The 23,417-nt window shown below is 41.2% G+C and overlaps 2 protein-coding genes and 1 long non-coding RNA gene across 3 annotated transcripts in view; 2 read left to right on the top strand and 1 right to left on the bottom strand.

Annotated features, from left to right (window-relative positions):
• si:dkey-91i10.3 (cytochrome P450) overlaps positions 1–10,736 on the top strand; it is a 38,012-nt gene extending 27,276 nt beyond the window's left edge. Inside the window, exon 9 of the mRNA XM_055015399.1 lies at positions 9,464–10,736. Within this exon, the coding sequence (XP_054871374.1) occupies positions 9,464–9,610 (147 nt within the window). The 3' untranslated portion in view covers positions 9,611–10,736. The remainder of the gene's footprint in view (positions 1–9,463) is intronic.
• The window catches only part of LOC118470607 (uncharacterized), a 28,138-nt gene extending 7,679 nt beyond the window's left edge, over positions 1–20,459 (bottom strand). Inside the window, exons 1-2 of the long non-coding RNA XR_008603258.1 lie at positions 20,404–20,459; positions 18,365–18,500 (exon numbers count right to left, since the gene is read on the bottom strand). This is a non-coding gene — a long non-coding RNA (uncharacterized LOC118470607). The remainder of the gene's footprint in view (positions 1–18,364; positions 18,501–20,403) is intronic.
• Positions 20,460–20,571: 112 nt separating this feature from the next.
• On the top strand, positions 20,572–23,268 carry LOC118470606 (piggyBac transposable element-derived protein 4-like). Its single transcript, XM_035950116.2, has 2 exons — positions 20,572–22,326; positions 22,434–23,268. Exons 1-2 carry the CDS (start codon positions 22,155–22,157, stop codon positions 23,225–23,227), a joined length of 966 nt encoding a protein of 321 aa, XP_035806009.1. The 5' UTR covers positions 20,572–22,154; the 3' UTR covers positions 23,228–23,268.
• The last annotated feature ends 149 nt before the right edge of the window (positions 23,269–23,417 follow it).

Below are 23,417 nucleotides of genomic sequence, written 5' to 3'. Positions count from 1 at the left end.
TTGAGAAATGGACTAACTTTTATTCCTAGATAGGTAATCTCCTTGGGTAACCAATAGAAAGGGAAGCCACCAGGTGGAGCAGATCCCGCCATAACACCAATGGGCATAGCTTCTGTTTTTGACAAATTTACTTTAAAACCTGATACATATCCAAATTGTTGTAAACATTCAAGCAGATATGGGATGGTGGTATCAATCTCAATTAAATACAGAAGTACATCATCTGCATGAAGCGATATTTTGTGTTCTGTGCCTTCAAAATTAAAGCCCCTAATCTCTGAAGAAGTTCTAATAAGCTCTACCAATGGCTCGATAGCCAGTACAAACAAGAGGGGACTCAAGGGGCATCCTTGGTGGGTTCCACGTTCTAGTGGGAAAGAATTTGAACAGTAGAGGTTCGTGATGACAGCTGCTTTAGGGGACAGATATAACAATTTCACCCAGTCAATGAACCCCGTACCAACTTTGAATTTTTCCATAGCGTAAAAGAGTAATGACCATTCTACTCTGTCAAATTGCTTTTAATGAATCGAGAGACACCACCAAACCCCTCATTTTTTTTTCATGGGCTAGCTGTATTAGATTCAGAAGTCTCCTGATATTATTAAAAGAATTCCTTCTTTAATAAATCCTGTTTGATCAGGTTTTACTAATAGTGATATCAATGGTTCAAGCCTCAAGGTCTTGGCCAAGACTTTTGCATCAACATTAATGAGCGATACAGGCCTATAAGACGCAGGGTCTTCAGGGTCTTTATTCTTCTTCAGAATCAAACAGATGTTGGCCAATGACAATGATTCTGGCAAATGATGAGCAGTGTTAAAGCTATAGTTGTAGGTCCTGCCTAGTTGGGGAGTAAGCCTGTCCTTGAAGGCCTTAAACCATTCCACAGGGAACCCATCTGGGCCCGGAGCCTTTCCACTGTGCATTATAGTAACTGCCTTTAAAATTTCTTTCTCCTCAATTGGTTTCCCCAAAGACTTTTGTTGTTCTTCTGTTAATGTTGGTAGTTTAATTTTGGAAAAAAAGTTATCAAGTTCCTCTCTCGTGCTTTTATTTTCAGATTTATACAGTGACTTATAAAATGATACAAAAACAGAGCTAATGTTTTTCCTGTCAAAATGTCTTTTCCCTTCCGAATCTCTAATCCCTGCTATAGTGTTATAAGTTTGTTTCTGGTTGAGCAGTCGTGGCAAATATTTACTAGGTTTGTTCCCATATTCATACATTCGTTGTTTTTGATAAAATAAGAATGTGGAAGCTTTCTCATTGAGAACTGAATTTAGTTCTGCTCTTATCGCTTGTGTTTTAATAAAATTTGTCTTAATTGGGTTGGATTTATGAGCTAGTTCTGCCTCCTTTAAGTCTTTTTCCAATTTACTTTACTTCATCATCAAAGCTCTTTTTCGATGTGACATATACGATATGATAAATCCTCTAATGTAAGCTTTTGCAGATTCCCAGAGATTCTCAGGATTTGTTTCACCATTATCATTTATATCAAAAAATAAATCTAGCTCTGCCTCCATTTTCTTTTTAAAATCTTTATCATTAAGAATGTATGATGGGAATCGCCACCTCCGTGTACTAGCTGTAACATCACATATGTTCATTTCTAAATAAACTGGAGCGTGGTCACTGATATGGATGGATCCTATGCTGCATGTATTTACTTGTCCTGTGATCTGTGGTGGTATGAAGAAATAGTCAATTCGAGAGTAGGAGTTGTGTGGATTCGAGTAAAATGTAAAGTCTCTAACTGATGGATTTAAAGTTCTCCATATATCTATCAGATTGACATCATCCAACATTTTAACAAGTGAGGTACCCATGCTGGCTTTTCTATGTGCATCTGTTGGAGTCCTGTCTAATTTGTGATCCAGACTGCAGTTAAAATCGCCACCCAGCAGTGTCAAGGGACATTTGTACTCCTCCAAATCTGTTCCTACTCTAGTCCAAAACGAACAGGATGGTGGACTAGGAGCATATGTATTCGTCATAGTAATCTCCACGCCATAAACTGTACCATGAACAACAATGTGTCTGCCGTCAGGGTCCTTTTTGCATGCTTTAAGTACAAATGGGGTAGCCTTGTGTATCAGAATAGCGACTCCTCTACTATTAGAGGAGAATGATGAGTAGTATGCCTGGCCCACCCAATCTCGTTTAAGTTTTATATGCTCTTTATCCACCAAGTGAGTTTCTTGTAAAAAAGCAATCTGTATCTTGTCTTTTTTGAGAAAGCTTAGAATTTTCTTGCGCTTTATGGGGTGATGAATCCCTTTCACATTAAAAGTGCAGAATTTAATGGTATTCATACTTGACATGTCTCATTTTTTCTTCTGTCCCAGAACGCATAGTTCTATCAGCTGCTTGCCCTTCCAGCTTATCTGTCCCTCTCATGACCAGTTCAGATGGATGTTTTTTGATGGTGATGGGGTGCAAATAACAAAACTGAAATACCCTTAACAGAGACAACAGAAAACTTAAACTTACACATACCTGCTTTAACACAAACGTTCCTATGGGGCTCAGGTGAAAACACTTACTTCCTAATATCTCTTCCTCCTTCTTTAACTCAACACTAGGATCAGTAGGATAAACCAGAGCTTCCCAGACCGCCCAGAAAAATATCTTCAGAGATAGTATGCTTCAAATGTACCCCCCCCCCCCAAAAAAAAGAAAATGTACATCTTATATGCAATAGGCAACAGTAACTCTTTTCAAAGGGAGTGTATGTCCCTAAAACTTAGAGCAGGGGTGTCAAACTCATTTTGGTCCGAGGGCCGCATACGGCCTAGTTTGATCTCAAGGGGGCCGGACCAGTAAACTTATAGCGTAGTTACTGAGAAGTAACAATAAGTCTAAGTTTTTCAGATGTTTTAGTGCAAAGAAGAACAAGTATATTACAAAAATCTGTATATGTAATGAACTGTCCTTTTAAAAAATATATTATGAACAACCTGAGATTAAAGTAAGTGCAATTTCAACAACACTATGCCTCAGTTTAACATTTATTTGTATGCGTTGTGCATTACAACTGATCACAGTGATTGTACAATGGCACAACATGTTTAGTCACAAGTATGTGGAACTTAAAAACATAGTCCTGGAATTTTAAAAAAAATCAAACTCATCAAAATATAGACATTTTTTGAAGTCCATTTTCCACATCTGGAAAGTAATTCTGAACACCTAAATTAACTCTGCACACCTTTAAATCTTAAGTAGCAGCTATTTTATACAGACAATTAAGAAAATAAAGTTGTCACCTGCTTTGTTTATGTATAAAATGTATACATTAAAAAACTATACACATAATATGGATGGCATGCATTAGAAATAATATTCCACTCAACCAAACACTTTTGTAGTGAATCTGTTGACTAACACTGAATTTCACAGTATTTACTAGAGCAAGTTTTCATTTAGTAACATTTTTTTTCATAGTGCAAACAATGTTTAAAGCAGCATTTTATAGGATTTACTCCTGCTTTGTATTTGCTCCTGAAACTTGACATCTTTTAGCCTGCACAAGTGCATCAATATCAGGCATCATGTCCTGAGTAGCAGCCAATTTCAGAATGTCAGTTAAGTGCTTATGTGTGAGCTTTTTTTTATCAATGTTCAGTACTGAGAAAACTTGCTCACAAAGATAGGTCGTCCCAAACATGCACAACACTTTTGCAGCCAGTGCTGTTAATTTAGGGTAGTGTGGAAGGAGATGCTGATAAAATGTTTCCAAGCCCAAAGAGGCAAATTTGTCCTTCAATTCTACATCACACTGCAAATCAATTATTTCAAGTTGCATGTCGGAGGGCACATCAGAAGCTTTTACTGTGAATGGTGAGCGAAAAGCACATACATCTCTTAGACAGAGGAAATGAGCAGTGTCACCACTGGCAAGCTGCGTCTCCCACAATGTCAGCTTCAACTTGAATGCACGTATGCTGTCATAATACTGGGTGACAATTCAGATTATTCAAGTGCTCTGTAATATCAACCATAAATGCAAGGTCCTGCAGCCATTGTGGGTTTTGTAATTCCACAACAGGTTTACCTTTTTTCTCCATGAACTGTCCGATTTCCTCACGAAGATGGAAGAAGCGCTTTAGCACAGCACCTCGGCTTAGCCATCTTACTTCAGTGTGGTATGGCAGGCCATGGGTAATGTTACTGTCACTGAGAAGGCAGTCAGACTGACGATGATTCACACCTCTGGCTCGGATGAAATTAACAGTTCGGACAGCCACCTCCATGACGTGATCCATTTTTAACGACTTACAGCACAATGCCTCCTGATGCAAAATACAGTGGAATGTCCAAAAAAACTAGCTCACCAACGAGAGCGCGGAAAATGTCCTCGGCTGTTATGGTGTCTAACATAGGCACCAACTCAAGAAACTCCTCTGTGACAGTCAAAGTCTCATCAACTCCACGAATAAATATGGCCAGTTGAGCGACATCCGTAATATCAGTGCTCTCATTAATTGCAACAGAAAATGTCACAAATGACTCCACTTTGCGTTTTAATTGGTTGTCCAAATCCGTCGATAGTTCTGAAATCCTGTCTGCTACGGTATTCCTCGTCAGGCTAATGTTGGCAAAAGCTTGTCGCCTCTCAGGACACGATTTCTGCAGCCTTCAGCATGCAACTTTTAACATACTCCCCGTCAGAGTACGGCTTTGATGCTAATGCTATTTTGCTAGCAATTAGGTAGCTGGCTTTCACTGCAGCATCACTGACCTCACGGCTCCGTGTGAAAACAGACTTCTGTTTTCTCAAACCTGCCAACAATTCAGTTGTCTTCTGTCTTCTCAGTTCTCCTTGCAAGTTGTTGTATTTTTCGCCATGCCGAGTCTCATAGTGGCGCCGAAGATTAAATTCCTTGAGCACCGAAACTTGCTGCATACACACCAGGCACACAGGTTTCTCATTCACCTCAGTGAACAAATAGGAGTTGGTCCATTCTTCTTGGAAAATCCTACACTCGATGTCCACTTTTCTCCTTTTTGACAAAGACATCTTGCTGATGACTGTGTCAGGCCCAGCAGAAAAGCAGGTAAAATTCCAATAGACAAAATGCTGCTTACAGACCCGGATTCCTTATTGCTGCCATCTGCTGTAAGTTCTGAGTCACAGTGTTGTGTCATGTTGTCTACTCTTAATAAAACAGAGCGCCCCTAGCTGACAATATGGGAACTGCAGTTTTATAAAAAATCGTACTTCATAATTTTTAGATATTTTTTTCATATTGTAGATTTATTCCATGGGCCGGATTGGACCCCCTGGCGGGCCGGTACCGGCCCGCGGGCCGTATGTTTGACACCCCTGACTTAGAGTATAGCCTCTAATAATTTGGCCAATGTCTTCAGCATTTCCTCAATGTTAAACATGTCTTCAACTTGAATTGCAGATATACATAACGTAGCTGCACTCATGTCCATAAATGTCCTTTGTGCAATACCTGAACTGAGCACACAAGCAGAGCTGCATGTGTGCTCCACAGCACTTGCATGTGTCCATTATATGTCCGCTTTGTGCATCTCCTGAACATACCTCTGTGCCTCTGCCGCCGTTTTAAAGAACTGGACCTTGTTATCATCTGTGACGCGCAGCACCACAGGAAAAAGCATCCTGTATGGAATCCCCATTGCCCGGAGTGCCCTCTTTGCCTCCAGGAATTCTCGTCGCTTTTTTTCCACTGTGGGTGAAAAGTCTTCAAAAAGGTGTATGCGATTCCCGGAGGCGGAGAACTCACCCATGTTCCGTGCACTCTGCATGATCAGCTGCTTATCCGTGTAGTTATGGAGACGGATGTAAATGATCCACGGTCTCTCTGATCCCGTCCGGAGTTGCGCAGGGCTGCAGTGGTATCCATCCATCTTTATCCGGTCGTTTTTCACTTTAAGATTCAGGATCTTTGGTATCCACGTCTCGAAGAATTCTTTAGCATTGTCGCCCTCTGTACACTCTGGCAGGTTGATGATCTTTATGTTGTTCCGTCTGGACCTGTTCTCTTGGTCCTCTAGCCTCTGCATGGTCTCCCTCAGGTGGGCCTCGGTGTGGTTCAAGTTTAGCTAGCAGTTGAGACGCTGTGTCTTCCGTGTCAGATTCTTTGTTCTGCGTCCTCTACTCTTCTCTCCAGAGCTTTCACGTTCTCACACACAGAGCTTACCGATTTGGCTATCTGGTCCAGTTTAGTGTCCAGTATGGAGCTGAATTTAGTGAACACACCTTCACTGATCTTCGCCATTATCCTGTTGCAAGACCCATGACATGCGACTGAGACCAAGCTTTCTGACACTGGGCAGCACATTTCTCTGTAGAATACCTTGATAGTCATGAGATTTCATTGTATCCTGCACAGATTCAAGACACCCTGTGCCTAGGGTGACCAGACGTCCCGATTTACCCGGGACCGTCTCGTTTTTGAGCCCTGCGTCCCGTGTCCCAGCGGATTTTACTACCCCCATTGTTTTGTCCCGTTTTTATACAAGCGCGGTCCCGGGCGTCCTGGCTTTTTCCTTCTTCCCCTCGTCAATCAACACGCACGACACTACATGTTATTAGCCAAAATAGTGCATTATGGTTAAAACGTGTTGTCTTTGGGCCATGTATATGTCAATCAAAGTGTTGTCATGGTAATTTATATATGAACCTATTAAAAAACTTGTCGGCCCTCCGTGTGTCTGTATCTTGATGCTCATTGGTCCGTGGTGTTGTGTTTATACGTTCACAACAGCCAGCTCCACGCCGCGGCTCGAATGAATCAGTTCACCGGCACAACATGCCAAAAAGAAAATCGAGGCTAACTACAGAGCTCCTGGAGCAATACAGCTTTTTAAGAAAAGTTTCGGGAAACGAAAATGCAGCATTTTGTTCACTGTGTAAGTGTGAGTTTTCCGTTTCTCATGGTGGAAAAGCCGACGTGCAGAGCCACAGCAAAACTAGCAAACACGAGGTGGGAACAGGCGGGAAGTAGCTCTGTTAGCGCATTTTATGGACCTGCAGCTGCTGGCGATCAAGAACTTAAACGTGCTGCTCAGGAGGCCACATTTGCCTACCACCTGGTGAGATACAATCAAAGCTTTCGTTTCGTTTCGAAAAAATGCGCTCCACAGGGGCATTTGTGCCAGGAATCCTGGCACAAATGCCCCTGTGGAGCGCATTTTTTCAATAATGAACAATACATGGACTGATGAGAGAAACCGCATGTCGTTGGACACTTTGAAAGCACTGCTTATTACTCGGGTTAACATTCATGTTAGCTGCTCTGAGTTTTATGAAAGCATAACTCCAAACCATAGCTTCCTTAAAAAGGTACACTCAAGTTTGAAGTATTAAAGTGGAATAGAATTCCCATCTTCATTACATAAGTGCACATTTTGATTGTTTTGTTCACCTGTTTTTGTGGTGAAATGTTTAATGGTTTAAATTCCACTTAATTTACCAATTATTTTACTTCCATAATATATTGAGAGTCAAATGTGTTCATGCTGTAAAACATTCATTGACTTCAATAAATTTCTTCTTGCAGAGAATCTGTCGTGTAACGTTATATGTTTGGGTCAAAATTTAGTGTCCCAGTTTTTAATTTTGAAAATCTGGTCACCCTACCTGTGCCAGATGCAGCAAAGCAGCCCCAGAACATAAAAGAGCCTCCTCCATGTTTCACAGTAGGGACAGTGTTCTTTTCTGGATATGCTTCATTTTTATGTCTGTGAACATAGAGCTGATGTGCCTTGCCAAAAAGTTCCAGTTTTGTCTGGTCTGTTCATAGGACATTCTCCCAGAAGCTTTGTGGCTTGTCAACGTGCAGTTTGGCAAATTCCAGTCTGGCTTTTTTATGATTTGTTTTCAACAGTGGTGTCCTCCTTGGTCGTCTCCCATGAAGTCCACATTGGCTCAAACAGTGACGGATGGTGCAATCTGACACTGATGTACCTTGACCTTGGAGTTCACCTTTAATGTCTTTAGAGGTTGTTCTGGGCTCCTTTGTTACCATTCGTATTTTCCGTCTCTTCAATTTGTCATCAATTTTCCTCCTGCGGCCACGTCCACGAAGGTTGGCTACAGTCCCCTGGATCTTAAATTTCTGAATAATATGTGCAACTGTAGTCACAGGAACATCAAGCTGCTTGGAGATGGTCTTATAGCCTTTACCTTTAACATGCTTGTCCATAACTTTCTTTCTAATCTCCTGAGACAACTCTCTCCTTCGCTTCCTCTGGTCCATGTTTAGTGTGGTACACACCATGTCACCAAACAGCACAGTGACTACTTGTTAACCCTATAAATAGGCCAACTGACTGATTACAAGTTTGTAGACACATGTAATGCTAATTAGAGGACACACCTTGATTGCACATGTCCCTATGGTCACATTATTTTCAGTCTTTTCTAGGGGTACCATCATTTTTGTCCAGGCCTGTTTCATGAATTTATTTTTTAAAACAGTTCTGTTGAACCATGTCTGATTTTCATTGGTTAATTTTTGTAGAATTTTTATTTATTATTACTTTTGTCTGATTCAAATTATTTCTGTGACCATTGTGAGTTTTTCTTTCATTAACCAAGGGGAACCAACAATTTTGTCCATGTGTAATAGCTTTCAAGCTTTTATCTGCAGTAGTTCCTGATATATTGTTGTTTAAACAACGCCTCAGATTTCAATGTGAAAGATAAATTCTCCTTTTTTAGAAATGTATATCTCACTAAGTATTTGATATGTCAAACAAAATTTTCACAAATATCTTTGTAAATATTCATATTTCATGCTAGAAAATTTCACTTGAATCAGAGATTTGAAAAAGCAGAAATTGTTTTAAAACGTTGTGATTTGAGATTAAAGTAGCCAAAAGAAAATGATACAAAAACAAACAAAAATAACTTTTCCATAAAACTCACAGATATATTACAAAAAATCTGTTTTGGAAAATTTAGAAGCAGGTTGAAATTGTATAACAGGATGTTTCACTAAGTTTAAAGTCAGTGGAATTTGATTTTTATTTGCATTTCAGGAGGTACAAAACTTTTTCTTTTGATTGGTCTTACTATTATTCTTGATTTTACTTTTACTTGCTTTTAAATCCTCAAGCGTCCAGACCTTCCAGCCTCGTAAATCAAACACCTACGTCTCTTTATTTCATGGAAATGTGTTGGGTTTTTTTGCTGCATTCAGAGAGCAGCTTTGACCTCCAGTACCTGTCTCACCAGCTCAGAGCTCTGTTTGCTCTCCCTTTGTCAGCGATTTGGATGAACACAAACCGCTAATGAGCCATACGGCTCATTAGCCATATGGCTTTGGGGTAAATCCTCTCAGCCAAAACCCACAGTAATAATTCAGTTGGCAGGCGAGCTGCTGCTGTCGCTGACTGTAATCACATGAGTCTGCACACATAAATAAATATCCTGCTAAAAATAATGCTTCACTTATTTTCTCTCCTTTTCATGGTGAAGTTGATAAAGCAGTATGAGGTAAGGCCAGATCCTGCAGGAACCACAGTGAAGCCGATTACCAGAACTCTGCTTTGTCCCGCTACGCCCATAAACTTGCAATTTCTGGACAGGAGAGCGGACCAGGCGACAGCCGGAGCATCTCTGTGAGCTGCTTTTAGTATTCACACTGTGTTGCCTTTCTGTCACCAAGCAATTGTTTATACAGAGTTTTAAACACAAGTGCCGGCTGGAAACTGTGCACCAGGCTGAAATAAGAGGCTGCTCAGTATAGCACCGCACACTGTTTATCTAAACTTTAATGCACAGTTTGTCTAGTGCACATGTATAAATTATACTTTTTTAGTTTCTTTAAGCTGTTTTCAAACCTAATTCAGTCCTTTCTGGATGCCATTTATTATTTTTTGTCATGTTTCTGTGGGACGACTTTAGTTTCTCCAAAGAAATTAGTATAATATGAGAATATTTCTGCTATTTCCTCCAAAAGATGAGGCTGATTTTATTCAGTATTTTGTTGTTAACCGAAATCAACAATTTGTTAGTTTATCTGTAACTACTTCAGACTTTGCAGTGCATTAAGTGGCAGGCCTATTGGTTTATACTGAAAATGTGCATTTTAAATGTCTCACAAAATGTCATTTTTTTTTTTTTTAAATTATCTAACAGCTGAGCACTGCAGCTTATTACATAATATTTAAAATACTACTTTTGTTTGGGGCTGTTTCTATATGTGAATTGCTGTATTTCTTGCAGCATGTGTATGTAAAAAGTAAACTGAGCTCACTTCATGACTGGTTTGACTACAAAATGTAGTTCCTACTAGATTTCTTTTTTTGTAATTTAAAAATAACGTTTTACTCTACCGATTCAAAATATGCAGACTTTTACTACTGAACCGAAGAATCATTAACAAGGAATTAGAATTTTAACATATAGATACTTTAAAATGAAAAAAAGATGTCATACTTTTGTGGTGTGGGGTGTGGGGGAGTTTGTACATGCTTGTTTTTTTTAAGGTTTTAACAATGTACATGTAATTTGTTTATAATTAAATTTCTATGCTGTGTAACTTGTATAGAGAAATAATTAAAATGCCTATACTGTAAATTGTACAGAGAATAATATTTGAAATGGTTTAAAAGACTGTAACAACACAAGCTAATAAAAGAGATTAAAGACTCATTCCATTAATGCAATCCTGGGTGTGAATCTTCACGAGATGTCACTGTCATCATCATTTCTCCTGATATTTGTCAAATAAAGTGAGAAATATGGATTTTTTTCCCTTTGTTGATATGTGACACTAAATATGTACCCATAGTCCAATCAAATGATTAATTCTTTTGACTGATGAAATTCACTCAACATTAAAATTTCATCATGGGATCTGAAGGTAACTTTTACAACTGTAACTGCTTGAGGTCAAACTGTGTACATACAGTCAGAAAGAATTTTGATTTGAATGTGCCACCAAAAAACAAAACAAAAAAACGGCTCTCCAGATAAGAGCATCACAACAAAACAAGTTTGCCGGTAAACATACAAGTAAAGACCAGGTTTTTTTTTTTAAAAAATGAAGTGCTCTGGACAGGCCGATGAAAGATGTAATTGTTTAGCTACAACATCGGACATGTTTTCTGCAAACCACAGGCAACTTTTCAGGAGAAAAACCCCAAACAATCTGTGAAACATACTGGTGGAAATAGCTTCTTCGCAGGGAATCCTGCATAATATCACAGAATGCTTGTGGATAATATCATGCTATCTGTCTGAAAGTTGAACCCGAAGTGCCCCTTTTAGTAGATTAATTATCCAAACAAATCAACCAAGAAATGGCTTAAAATGAAGAAACAGAGGTTTTTTGGAAAACCTGTCAAAGCCTGTCAAAACCTAGATTTGAATCCCATTAATATGTGAAGGGAGGACTTTGAAACAGGCAATACATGCAAAGAAAACTCTAAAACCTCATGAAACTGAAAGAATTTTGCATCAAAGAGAGGTCAGAAATTTCAGGAAGCCAGTGTTAGAGCTATGGACATTTATACAAAATGAAAGAGTAATATGGGACACTTCTCTTCAAATTTTGACAGGTCCCAATCAGAAGCTGCCATGTCACAAGGGGCAGGACTTTATCCAAAGGCGTCCAATCAGAGGCTGCCACCATCATAAGGCGGGGTATGGGGTCAAATGAGAGACTGCCACGTCATAGAGTCCCTGCCTTGGCCCCACCCCATCCGCCATATTTGTAGTTTTTTTTATTTTTTAAAAAGAAAAATGACGCATTTAAAAATGCCGGAAATGATCGTTTTAAAAAATCATTTATAAAACAATAATAATAAAATGCCCGTGCTTGGTCATCCAGTGAGGTATGAGGGGAAGGGTGAATGAAAGCCAATGAGAAGAGGAGTATGGGGTCTTCTTCATAAATAAAAGCCGATAGGCCTCTCTATAGGCCACAACGTTGAATAGAACTCACCATGGCTCCGAAAATGTTGGATGGCGATCGAACGCAAACAGCCATACCAGACATTCATATCCAACCCACATTTGCAGCTATCGCCATTGCCAAAAAAAACTATTTTAGTTAACTGGAAAGATAAGAAAGCCCTCAACATCATCCATTGGCTGAACCTCCTCACAGAACATATTTCACTTGAGAGAATATCTGCTACCAGAAAAAAACAATTGGACTCCTTTAAAGAAGAATGGTCTCCATTTATTAAATCAATAAATATTAATCTATAGCCTCCGTTGTATGTGGGCGTATGCCACTCCCTTCATAAAATTGTGATACTTATTCTGTCTGTGTGTATGGTCTGACTTTTCTCTGCTTTTTTTCAGTTTATTAACCCTCTACCTTTTTAAGAAGGATGGCACCATGGACTTCAAGGCCGTGTGCATGCACTGGTGGTGTCCTTTCCCTATTGCTCCTGGGGTTGCTCTCTGGCTCTGCGGGACCAGCGTGGCTTGGGTCCCTCTCCCTGTGGGTGGGTGTCTCCGGTGTCTCTCCCTTTGAGCCCTGGGTCTGCTGGGTCTGCGCGCTCTCTCGGGGCCTTGGGGGTGGCGGTGGCTGGTCTCTTCTGGGGCGCCCTGGCTGGCCCTGGGGTTTTGGGGTGGGTCGGCCCTTCTGTCGCTCCCCTGTCCCTTCCCGCTCCGCTTCCCTCCTCCTCCTCCCTCCTCTCCTGCCTGGCTGCTCGTCCTCGCCCCTCTCCCTCCGCTGGGGGGGCCTGGGGCCCTCCGCTGCCTGGGGGTCTGGCATGGGGGCCGGGTGGTCTCTCTTGGGGGGTAGCTCTGGCTCACCTGGGCACAGGCCTAGGTCTTTGCCTGTGTGCCGCCACTAGAGTTCAGTTTCTGCTGGCTGGGGGCTTCTGTCCAGGCCTGGTGCTGTCCTGGGGTGTGGTGGGGTGGGTGGGGTCTCGGTGACGCTGTGGGCTGGGCGCCCTGCATCCTGGACGTGCCAGCTCCGGGGTGGGCGCGGGGGCTCATGGCCCTTGCTTCCTTGTGGCCCCTCCGGGGCAGGGTGCTGCATGCAGCTGGCCCGTAGTGGGGCTATGGCGTCTGCCGGGGCGCTGCTCTGGCGCTGCGGCTTCCGGGGGTTGTGGGTGCTGGCTGGGCCAGTTGGTTCGTGTGAGCCCTCCTTGACCTCTTGCCTCCTGGGTCTGGGAGTCCTCTGCATCAGTACCGGTGGTCTTACTACCTGTGTGCCCCGCTGCTCTGTCCTCATGGGCCGGATCCACACCAGACTGCCTCTTACTGTGCACTTCACATACTTCACACCTCACTGTATATAGCTACTCTTAGGCACATATAGGGACACAACAGTTAGGGCCCCGAGGGCAGGTGGGGGCAGGAATGATGGGCTCTGTGGTGGGGCAGATGGCAGGGCTTTACAGGCCCTGTCTCTTCCCCATCACCCTCTTGCTTGCCTCGCCTGCTCTCCAATTTCTCTTTTTAATGCACCACACACACTCACACCTTGGGGGTAGGTCTGGAATGGCTCGGGGATCTTGGGTCAGGGTAGACTGCAGAGTAGCAGGATGGCGGGTAGGTCCTCGTGCCCTGGGCTTCCTGGGTCAGTCTTGGTGTGCCAAGTGTGTCGGTAGCTGCTCCCTCTTGTTCTCCAGGTCCGCGTGGTTCACGGTGGCCCCGGTGGCTCTCTGGGGGTGCCGCCCTGTGGCTCCTGCAGCCCTTAGGGGAGGGGTGCCCTGTTGGCTTGGCCCTGCCTTGCTGTGATAGCTGTTCTGGGCGTCGGGGTCCTTCACACTTGCGTGTTTGATCAGGTCTCGCCAGCTCCTGTCGAGTCCCATTGTTAGCGAATGATGGGACCCGCCAGAATGTGCTGAGACTCTCTCCAGAGTCTCTATACTAAACTCATTCTCTTTTTCACTAGTATCCTCTTCCGGCCTGTTCTATTCTATACTGTCAAGACATCCACAATTATGGTGTTCAATACTGTTTGTTTATTTATTTATTTATTGAATCTTTTTTTTTGTTGCTGTTTTTTTTTGTTTGTTTTGTTGATGGGCAGTTAGTAGTCGGGAATAACAGCACCTGACACTCTTTAATTGTAATAGCACCGCCTGTTAGTTCCTATCCCTGTTCATCCTGTTTCGTCCTGTCCAGTCTTTGTTTCCCTTGCACATCACTGAGGTACACCTCAGCACTGCCCTCCCTGGCTCATAATAGGGAATTCTAATAAAGAATGTCTGCTTAGCTTTCAGGGAGGGCTGGTGATGGTCACACACATGCACTAAATATTAAAATATTTGGCTGCATGGTCACACACATGCACTAAATATTAAAATATTTGGCTGCATGGTCACACACATGCACTAAATATTAAAATATTTGGCTGCAAGACTAAAATATGCATCAATCTCATATAATGCTGACACCCCTTTTGTGGAGTTAAACAATGAGAATAAATGCAGATAAAAAAAAAAAAAGAAAATGTTGGATGTCCGGGGGTATGCGGTTCCCTGAGCGAGCGGCAGCAGCAAAGCTGAGGCTTGAAATAACTGGTTACATGTGCTCCTGTTAAGCGCTGAAGACAGAATGTGCATCTCCTTCTCTCCATGTCCGGGTCAAGGAAGGAGGGGAGAAGGGGGTTGGTCAAAGTGAAGGGAATCAACAGACCAGGCCATGGATCCATATGAAATGACCGGATATGCACGGTTGAGCTAATGGATCCATTTCCACCATGACCTTACAGGTCACCACCACGGTCATAAATGACCGGATATGCAAAGTTGAGCTTAAGGAATTGGAGGAATGACAGAAAAAAACTGTGTGACACATCGATACTTTATGGACCTGACAGAGGCAGACATTTCGGCTCTCAAACTCTGAGGAGAGCGCAAGGTCAAACAGGACACGGCGCTGTATGAACATACACAAATTAATTGGTATTAAGTCTAAGTGTAACTTAAAAGTTTTAAATGTTTAAACACCTGACCTTTATACAAATATTGTGAAGGTCAGTTGATTTCATAATTTTTTTTTTTTTAACAGGTCCTTGATTTGTTTGTCTTGGTTGCTTGATTGCATGCACGAACATCATGCACTTTTCAGTTACTGTAACATGGGGAACAACTACTTAATTTTTATATGTGCATCGCCACTTCACAAAAATTAAGAAATACGGTTGAAATATTTCTAAAGTAATATGTTTGAATGTTTGTAATTCTTCCTGACAAAAAATTCTTTGATTTTCATTTTATATTAGGGGCTCTCACATTTTGCTGTGCTGCTATGAAATTATTATGAAATGAGATGTGTGAATTTCAAATTGAACCTGTGTATTGCTTATTATTTCATTCTTGAAGGCAAGACTTTTCATTTGAGGCTCTGATTTAAAAATTTCTGCTACTACAGTTTATTTTGGTCTAATGAGCATCTTTATGGCAGTCATTTTAGAGTAAATACTTATTACAATGTCACAATAAAAATTGCAAATTATTCTTTCTCTAATCACGACTATTGCAAATACTAAAATAATTTTCTATCCATGTATACACACCGCGGTGTTAATGTCGCTCTATGCTACCTAAAAGGGCACTCGTGTCATTACAGACTATCTAAGAGAGGATCCCTATCATTCTGTGCCACCAAAGTGTGGACCTTAAAAATCAATAATTTTTGTGAATAAATTTCTACTTTATTTGAAAATAGATTGAGGCAACTAACATATTATTTAACATTACACTCACCTTTCTGAAGTAAGATTTTTGAAAATAATTTTAAATTATTACATCTACCTGTAGGGCTGCACAGTGGCGTAGTGGTTAGCACTTTCGCCTTGCAGCGAGAAGATCCCTGGATCGCATCCCGGCTTTCCCGGGATCTTTCTGCATGGAGTTTGCATGTTCTCCCTGTGCATGCGTGGGTTTTCTCCGGGTACTCCGGCTTCCTCCCACAGTCCAAAAATATGCTGAGGTTAATTGATTACTCTAAATTGCCCGTAGGTGTGAATGTGTGAGTGCTTGTTTGTCTTATATGTAGCCCTGCGACAGACTGGCGACCTGTCTAGGGTGTCCCCTGCCTTCGCCCGAGTCAGCTGGGATAGGCTCCAGCGCCCCCCGCGACCCTAATGAGGATTAAGCGGTGTATAGATAATGGATGGATGGACATCTACCTGTAGATTGTGTTCAAAACAAACTGAATTAGGCCCATTTCATTTAAAGTGTTGGTGTCAACATAATATCACTCAAAGACAAAGTCAGCTATTATCATATATGTCTATATCTGTAGATGTGCCAGTTCAAGGTCCGACTGTCATATATCTACTGCTAAGGCCATCATCTGTGTAAGAGCAGATGTTGCCCGACATATTAACTTTCTAATGCCCAGGCGTTTATATTTTAATTATGTCACCAGTAAGAATAACAAAAAGAATTGCTGAATAAAAACTGTTACAAGTATAGGTACTACTAACTGCTCTGAAAATCTACATGGTCACAATCAAAGGTAAATCTTCTCTTAAACTCTATAGCTTTGGTTTAGGTCTGTTTCAGCTGTTATATTTTCAGGAGATCCTAATTTATTTTGTTAATGTTCTGATTTGGACAGATAATCATTGGTTCCCTTTATTCAAAAATCTTTGTTGACAACCATGCTGGTTGGCTGCATTTATATTTCTAAAAACAGCTATCCAAGCGGGAACCTGTGTCATCATGTGCCTGCAGATAGAGGGACTTTTTTCATACATCAATTAAATAATAAAATTAAATATTTCAAACTGTATATGCATATTTAAATTCAATTCAATTCAATTTTATTTATATAGCGCCAATTACAGTCAAATTTTCTCGAGACGCTTTACAGAACCCATATGCCTGACAAACAATCATATAATTCATATCTTACCTAAATGTGAACATGTCCGCAGTTTAGAATATACTTATTGTTTTTATACTTCTTTTTTGTTCTCTTTTTTACTTCTTAATGTCTTATGCTTGTGCAGTACACATTACAGGGTTGAGTCAAAACCAAGTACAGTATCCAGCTGCTTGTACTTATGTGACAGGAAAACACTATGAGACTAAAGGGAAGCGAGAGAGTGCAGACTGATAAAAATATAGGTAAAACGTAGTACGTTGGTGGGCCACAATTTTTTTTCTTTAATTTTTTTTGTTTTTTACTTTGATTGATTTTAATTTAATGTAAGAAAACAAATAATTCTGCTGCCTCAACAAATGTAGCTTCAAACAAAAATGCTGGACTATCAGGACTGTATACAGTACCAACCTGCTGTTGAATTCTCAAAACTAAAATCACGACTTTCTTTCCTTCTCCAGAAATTATGCTTGCATACATTCACAATGGTCCAAGTAATAAACACAAAGTTACCACAGCAGTACATTGGAGGAATGTTTTTACTGTCAGCAGTTGGATGTGGTCAAACGGATCTGGTCTCTCAGACAGTGGGCAATATTAGTTAAAAATAGATAATTTCCCTGAGGGCTTAAATGAACCTTATCCCTCAAAAATAGTTCAGGCTTGTTGAACACTATTTCAGTATGATAAATAATGCTCCCTTGAACACACAAACCAAAATTACCACACAACTGCCATCACACTGTTTACAAACTTTCACACTTTGTCCACTTTCACTGGTGAGGCATGTCTCCAGTGGCACCTCTGGTTAATTGAGGAAAGTATTATTTTCGTGTGAGGATACTGTACGTGGAGAACTCACAGGTCTCTCCTCATAGCTTTACTTATCACGACACTTTTTACACATCCAAGGTCTTTGTCACCCCAGTGAATGACAAGCACATCTGCAACAGTTCTTCCTTTAAGGCAGTGGTGAAATAAGAGAAGGAAGTCACTCCAACGCATGCCTCCCTTGCTGAACCTGAGAATAAAACCTGGGAATTCACACCAAGATTGTTCCCCATGGGCTGCCTTGCCTCTTGTGTACCACACCGAATCCAGAACTTGCACACTGCTTATAGCAAAACAGCACAAAAGAAATTATTTAAAATACCCAGCAAATGATAGATAGATAGATAGATAGATAGATAGATAGATAGATAGATAGATAGATAGATAGATAGATAGATAGATAGATAGATAGATAGATAGATAGATAGATATCTACACTAAGATAGATCAGTGTATTCACAAATTTGCTGTTCAAGTTGAACTCTGTTAATGTGCAAGATTTGATGTTTATTGTCTTTGCTTTTAATAATTTAGCTGTTGCATCAGAATTACCAATAATAATTTAACATGAACAGTTCTTAACATGAATAGCCAAAGCTCATTGGCTTAAACTTTAAGGCTGAACCATAAATTATAACATATAAAATTGATTGAACATTGAACACACCAAAAGATGTGCTTATTTGGAATAAAATTTCCATGACAACCAACTTTTTAAAATATTAAGCAGCAACATACCTTTCTCTTGAGGTGTAAATTTCCTGATTGATGTCTGCACTCCTTGTTGTTTAGGGTGAACAACATGAATAACTGACGTGAATTTTCATCATGCCGGGCTTACAAAGTTTTCTCATGAATTCTTCCAACGTAATTCCTTGAAAATACAGAAAAACAACCATTAGGCGTTGTCATAATTTCAAATTTTGTACAGCATGCAAAAAATAAATAAATAAACAACATGGGCTTTGATTTACTGCTTTTCCTGGAGCTCCCTGCATGAGGAAGTGTGATGGACCCATCAGCAACTTGGAGCATGCAGTGTTAATATTGTTTCTTTTCATTTCAAAGAAATACTCACCCACACAGTTTTGGTTAAAAATGTTTATTTAGCTTCTTTGATTTACATTGTGATGGTGTTACTAGTGATGGTCCTCTGACACCCAAGGCTTCGACACATGCGCTGTAGCTCATGAAGCAAACGTATCGAGCCACTGTGCCAAGGCGTGGTTTGGTCACGTGACTTGTGACGTTTGAATCACTTCAGTGATGTTTGAAGCACTCAACTGCTTCGAATCACCTGATTGGTTCGGTTTGTTATGTGAATCACTCAGCAGGATCGAGTGTTCCGGGATAGGAGATCCCTGTTTAGTGTTGTTCATTTGAATTGTTTTTCGCAGAATAGATTGTTTTTTTTGCTGTTGTTTTTGCTTTGAGAGTTAGTAGTATGTCAGATTTCGTATTTCGTAGAGAATAGATAGATAGATAGATAGATAGATAGATAGATAGATAGATAGATTATATATATATATATATATATATATATATATATATATATATATATATATTATATATATATATATATATATATTCCCAACTACAAACCAAAGAAAAGAACAGTTCACTGACTGTTGCTACACTTGTGGCTCTGCAGTTCAAAACTTTTGGATTCACCAATCAGAGTGGCAGCCAGTGTGAAAGAACGTTTATTAACAGAATGCACAACAATTAACATAAAGAATGCCAAGCAGCAGTCATCTACGTCACAAGCACCACCACAGCCTCGTCCTCCACCACCAGCAGCACCTTCCACAGGTATTCTTTTCTCTCTTCTGAATAGGGAATGACTGACATTTCTGGTGATGATGATGATGATCTTTAATATTTTTCAGTTCAACTGTGGAGCCTATTGGACGAAGACGCAAGTAGAGCCTGGCAAATGCAAAGCGCCAGAGTGAATGCAATTGTAGAAAGAACGGCAGACCCACTGGCTTACTGGGCAACCCACAAAACCGTTTACCCAAACTTGTACAATGGAGCCAAACATTTCCTGTGTACCTCAGCCTCATCTGTGCCGTGTGAACAGGTTTTTTTTCTAAGGCTGGGGAGATAGTGAGTAAAAGAAGGAACTGCTTGAGTCCCAAAACTGTTGATAAATTATTTCTCAATAAAAACTCATAACCAGTTACATAAGCACACCCTCTTTACTGACCTCTTTACCAATAAACCCCCAGACATACTGTGCCAAAATCCATAATAATCCATAAAATCTTTATTTGCACCAGCCCCATGTGAAAATGACATCAGTCTGTATTTGTAGAGCATCTCATGAATGTAGCAGCACCGTTTAAATGTTTCATAACACAGAATATAAGTGGAGTATATAGGGATACAGATAAAACATGGCAAATAAGAAACGTGCTCTTCAATAGTTATTGTCATTATTATTACTAGTAATATTACTTTTGTGTCCACTAGAACCCATACAATCATCTAGTGTAGTCAAAGAGGAATGTGTGCATGGCGAATCAAATCCAAAACAATCCATGAACCGACGACCACGTCTTGATTGCACTTCATTTTATTGACCACTAGATGTCCTACTCGAGCACTGTGTGTCATTGAGGCCTCGAGTAATGAACCATGTTTTGAATGAAGTGTCGAAGCTTCAACAAAGCCTCGATCAGCCATCACTAGGCGTTACCAATTTGAGTGCACGCATTTTGGTTACATTTAGTCATAAGTTCATCAAATTGGCTTAAATTATTAATTCATTGTACCTTTGTCTCTGTTGCTCCACATGCTGCTGAGATCCTGGCAAAAGGGAGAGGTGGAGTTTAAGACGGCCTTTTATGCTGGCAGTCAGGAACCGGAAGGTGCCAACTCCCAGTGCTGTGAAGGGGAGTGCTGAATGCAGAGGCCTCAAGAAAAGCAGCATGTGTGCATTTGTTTGAGTTTGGGGTGGTGGTGTTGTTTAATATGTATAGGCATTTGTATTATGTCTTTATTATGGCAGTTGGGTTTATTTTGGGGTTTTTTATGGTGTGAGGAATAGGTCTCTCCCCCTTTTGTGTGTTTGTAGGCTAGCCTATGTGTATATATACCCCTTCTTTTGTGTCATTTGGTAGGTCAGGTTTGTTTAATTTACACTTATGTTGATATTGTTTTGTTGACCTCAGTTTATTTAAAGGGCCCAGAATTAGAATTTCTGTTGATACTTTTTCTTTGATGTATTTTAATCTTTTGCAATCTTGAGTACTCTATGGACAGCTACCTTTGGCAAAATGAAGCCATAACCCTTTGAACCCGATGCAGGGTCAAAAGTTCCCCGGATTCATTCTCCATGTCATGAAGTGTGGTTATCTCTCCGGTGGAGAAAGTCTTCTTCAGGCCCGCTCCATGCTGCCATATATGGTATGTTGCGCATGTGCTGGTGGGTCTGTCATGACCCAGGTGTTATCAGTATCTGGTAATCAGTCGGTCAGGCAAACATTTTGCCGGACAGTCAGTCGGTCAGTCATGGCACATGCTGTTTCAAGTCAGTGTACGTTCTTGGAGGACTGCTCAGATGTAAGTTTGTTTGTTTTTTTACGACCTGAGTAAATATTTGACTACATTTGTGACAGATAACTGTAGATAAAATGTATTTAGGTCCAGGTTACGTCGAGGAGTTACCTACCCTTGCCAGAGCACTCTAGCTGGCCCAGTTTAGCCATGCCATTTAGCCAAGACACAAATGTGAAACTTTGTGTGTTCATGTGCACCTGAAAACTTTATTGTGTTTTCCGCTTTGTTTATACAGAGCATAGCTGGTCCCAGCTCTTCAGCTGAGAGTGCACGACTGAGGCTTCCAGAAGCACAAGAAGAGGTGGGTGGTGGTGGTGGTAGTGACCAAGAAGCTCTGCCACAAGGTCAAGCAGAATCTGTTGAGTCATCTGACGTTGAAACTCCGATTTAGGCCGAGACATTGAGTAAAATTGGATCTTACTGGCGTGACAATCCCTCCGCCCATGGCAGAAGAAGCCAGGATAGTATTCTGCAGAGCCATCCAGAACCTGCATCCACAGCTGTTACACCGAAAGATGCCTGAAAGATGTTGATGACTGATGACATCATTGACAAGGTTGTAAAATTTACAAACTTAGCGGGACAGAGAGCAGCCACAGCTAAGAAGGGGGAATGGAGAAGCCTAGATGCGGTAGAACTCACGGCCTACATCGGTTTGACCCTCCTTGCAGGTGGGGAGAAGAGCTGGGATGTGTCTTTGCGTGAGCTGTTTCTGGATCCACTGCAAAGTCCTGTTTACAAGGCTACCATGTCGCTCGGCAGATTTGAGGAGATCCGCCGTGCCATATGGTTTGACGACAAGAGGAGCAGGGGTTTGCGACTGCAAACAGATCACCTGGCACCATTTCGGGACGTGTGGGACTCTTTCCTGGAGAACTGCAGAGGCCAGTTCATCGCCAGCGACTGTGTTACCATAGATGAACAGCTTGTGCCATTCCGAGGCCGATGAAAATTTCTCCAGTACATGCCCAGCAAACCTGCGAAGTATGGGCTAAAAATCTTCTGGATGTGTGATGGAAGGGTACCTTATGCAATAGATGGAATTGTCTATACCGGGAGACAGCCAGGAGAGGAGGCTCACAGGAACCTTGGAGCGGATGTTGTACACCAGTTGTGCAGTACCATCACTGGGACAGGTGAATGTACAGCACAATACAAAAATGAATGTATAGGTTCAAACACAATAATTGTGAAACATAAATTTTTTCCCCCCTTCTCTCTCTCCCACCCACCATCACCACAGGTCGCAACATCACAGTTGACAACTTCTTCACCAGCGTGCCTCTTGTTGCTAGTCTCCTCGAGGAAAACCTTACCATCGTTGGAACACTTCGTCAGAACAAGCCAGACATCCCACCTATCATGAAGCCATCCAGATCAAGGGAGGCTTGTAGCTCAGAATTCGGATTTAATGGCGGCATGACCATGGTAAGCTATGTGCCAAAGAAAGGAAAGGCTGTTATCCTCTTGAGCACTATGCATCATGACAAAGCAGTGGCTGACACACCCAAGAAGAAACCAGAAATCATCATCTACTACAACAGGACAAAAGGAGGGGTGGACTTATTGGATCAGATGGTGAGCAACTACACATGTAAGCGGAGAACACGCAGGTTGCCTTTGGTGCTCTGGTACAATATGTTGGATGTGGCGACTATGAATGCATACACAAACTACACTCTAGAACATCCGGATTACCATGCTGGTCTGAGCCACACACGCAGGCTATTCATCAAAGAATTGTGCAAAGAGCTTGTCATGCCAAACATGACGAGGCGCCTGGCAGAAACGTTGAATCTCCCAAGAACTATTATTCAAGCAATGGAAAGATGTGGGTTACAAAAAGAATACGCAGCCACCACTGAACCACAGGATGACATCAGCCAAGCACGCCAAACTAAGAGGAAGAGAAAGAGGTGCGCTATCTGCCCATATTCCAAAGACAGAAAAACTACAATCTACTGTTCCAAGTGCAGCCGGCCTGTGTGCAAGGAGCACAGAAATGTAGAGGTCACCTGTGATTTGTGCAAAGATTAAGATGACAATTTACACTCAAGTGATGTGACAAAATTGCTAATAAACATGTTGAATATATTCTGTTTGGTCCCACTCACTGCAAAAGATCACACAGAGTCATAGAACGACAAAATTCAGCAGTCAGTGTAATAATAAACATGTCTATTCAGCCCTTTCAGTCAAAGTGCTGTACATAGAAATAAAAACAGTA

This window comes from Amphiprion ocellaris, chromosome 11 (assembly GCF_022539595.1).
Source record: "Amphiprion ocellaris isolate individual 3 ecotype Okinawa chromosome 11, ASM2253959v1, whole genome shotgun sequence".
In the NCBI taxonomy this organism is placed as follows: domain Eukaryota; kingdom Metazoa; phylum Chordata; class Actinopteri; family Pomacentridae; genus Amphiprion; species Amphiprion ocellaris.
This window is presented reverse-complemented; position numbering and strand designations above follow the sequence as displayed.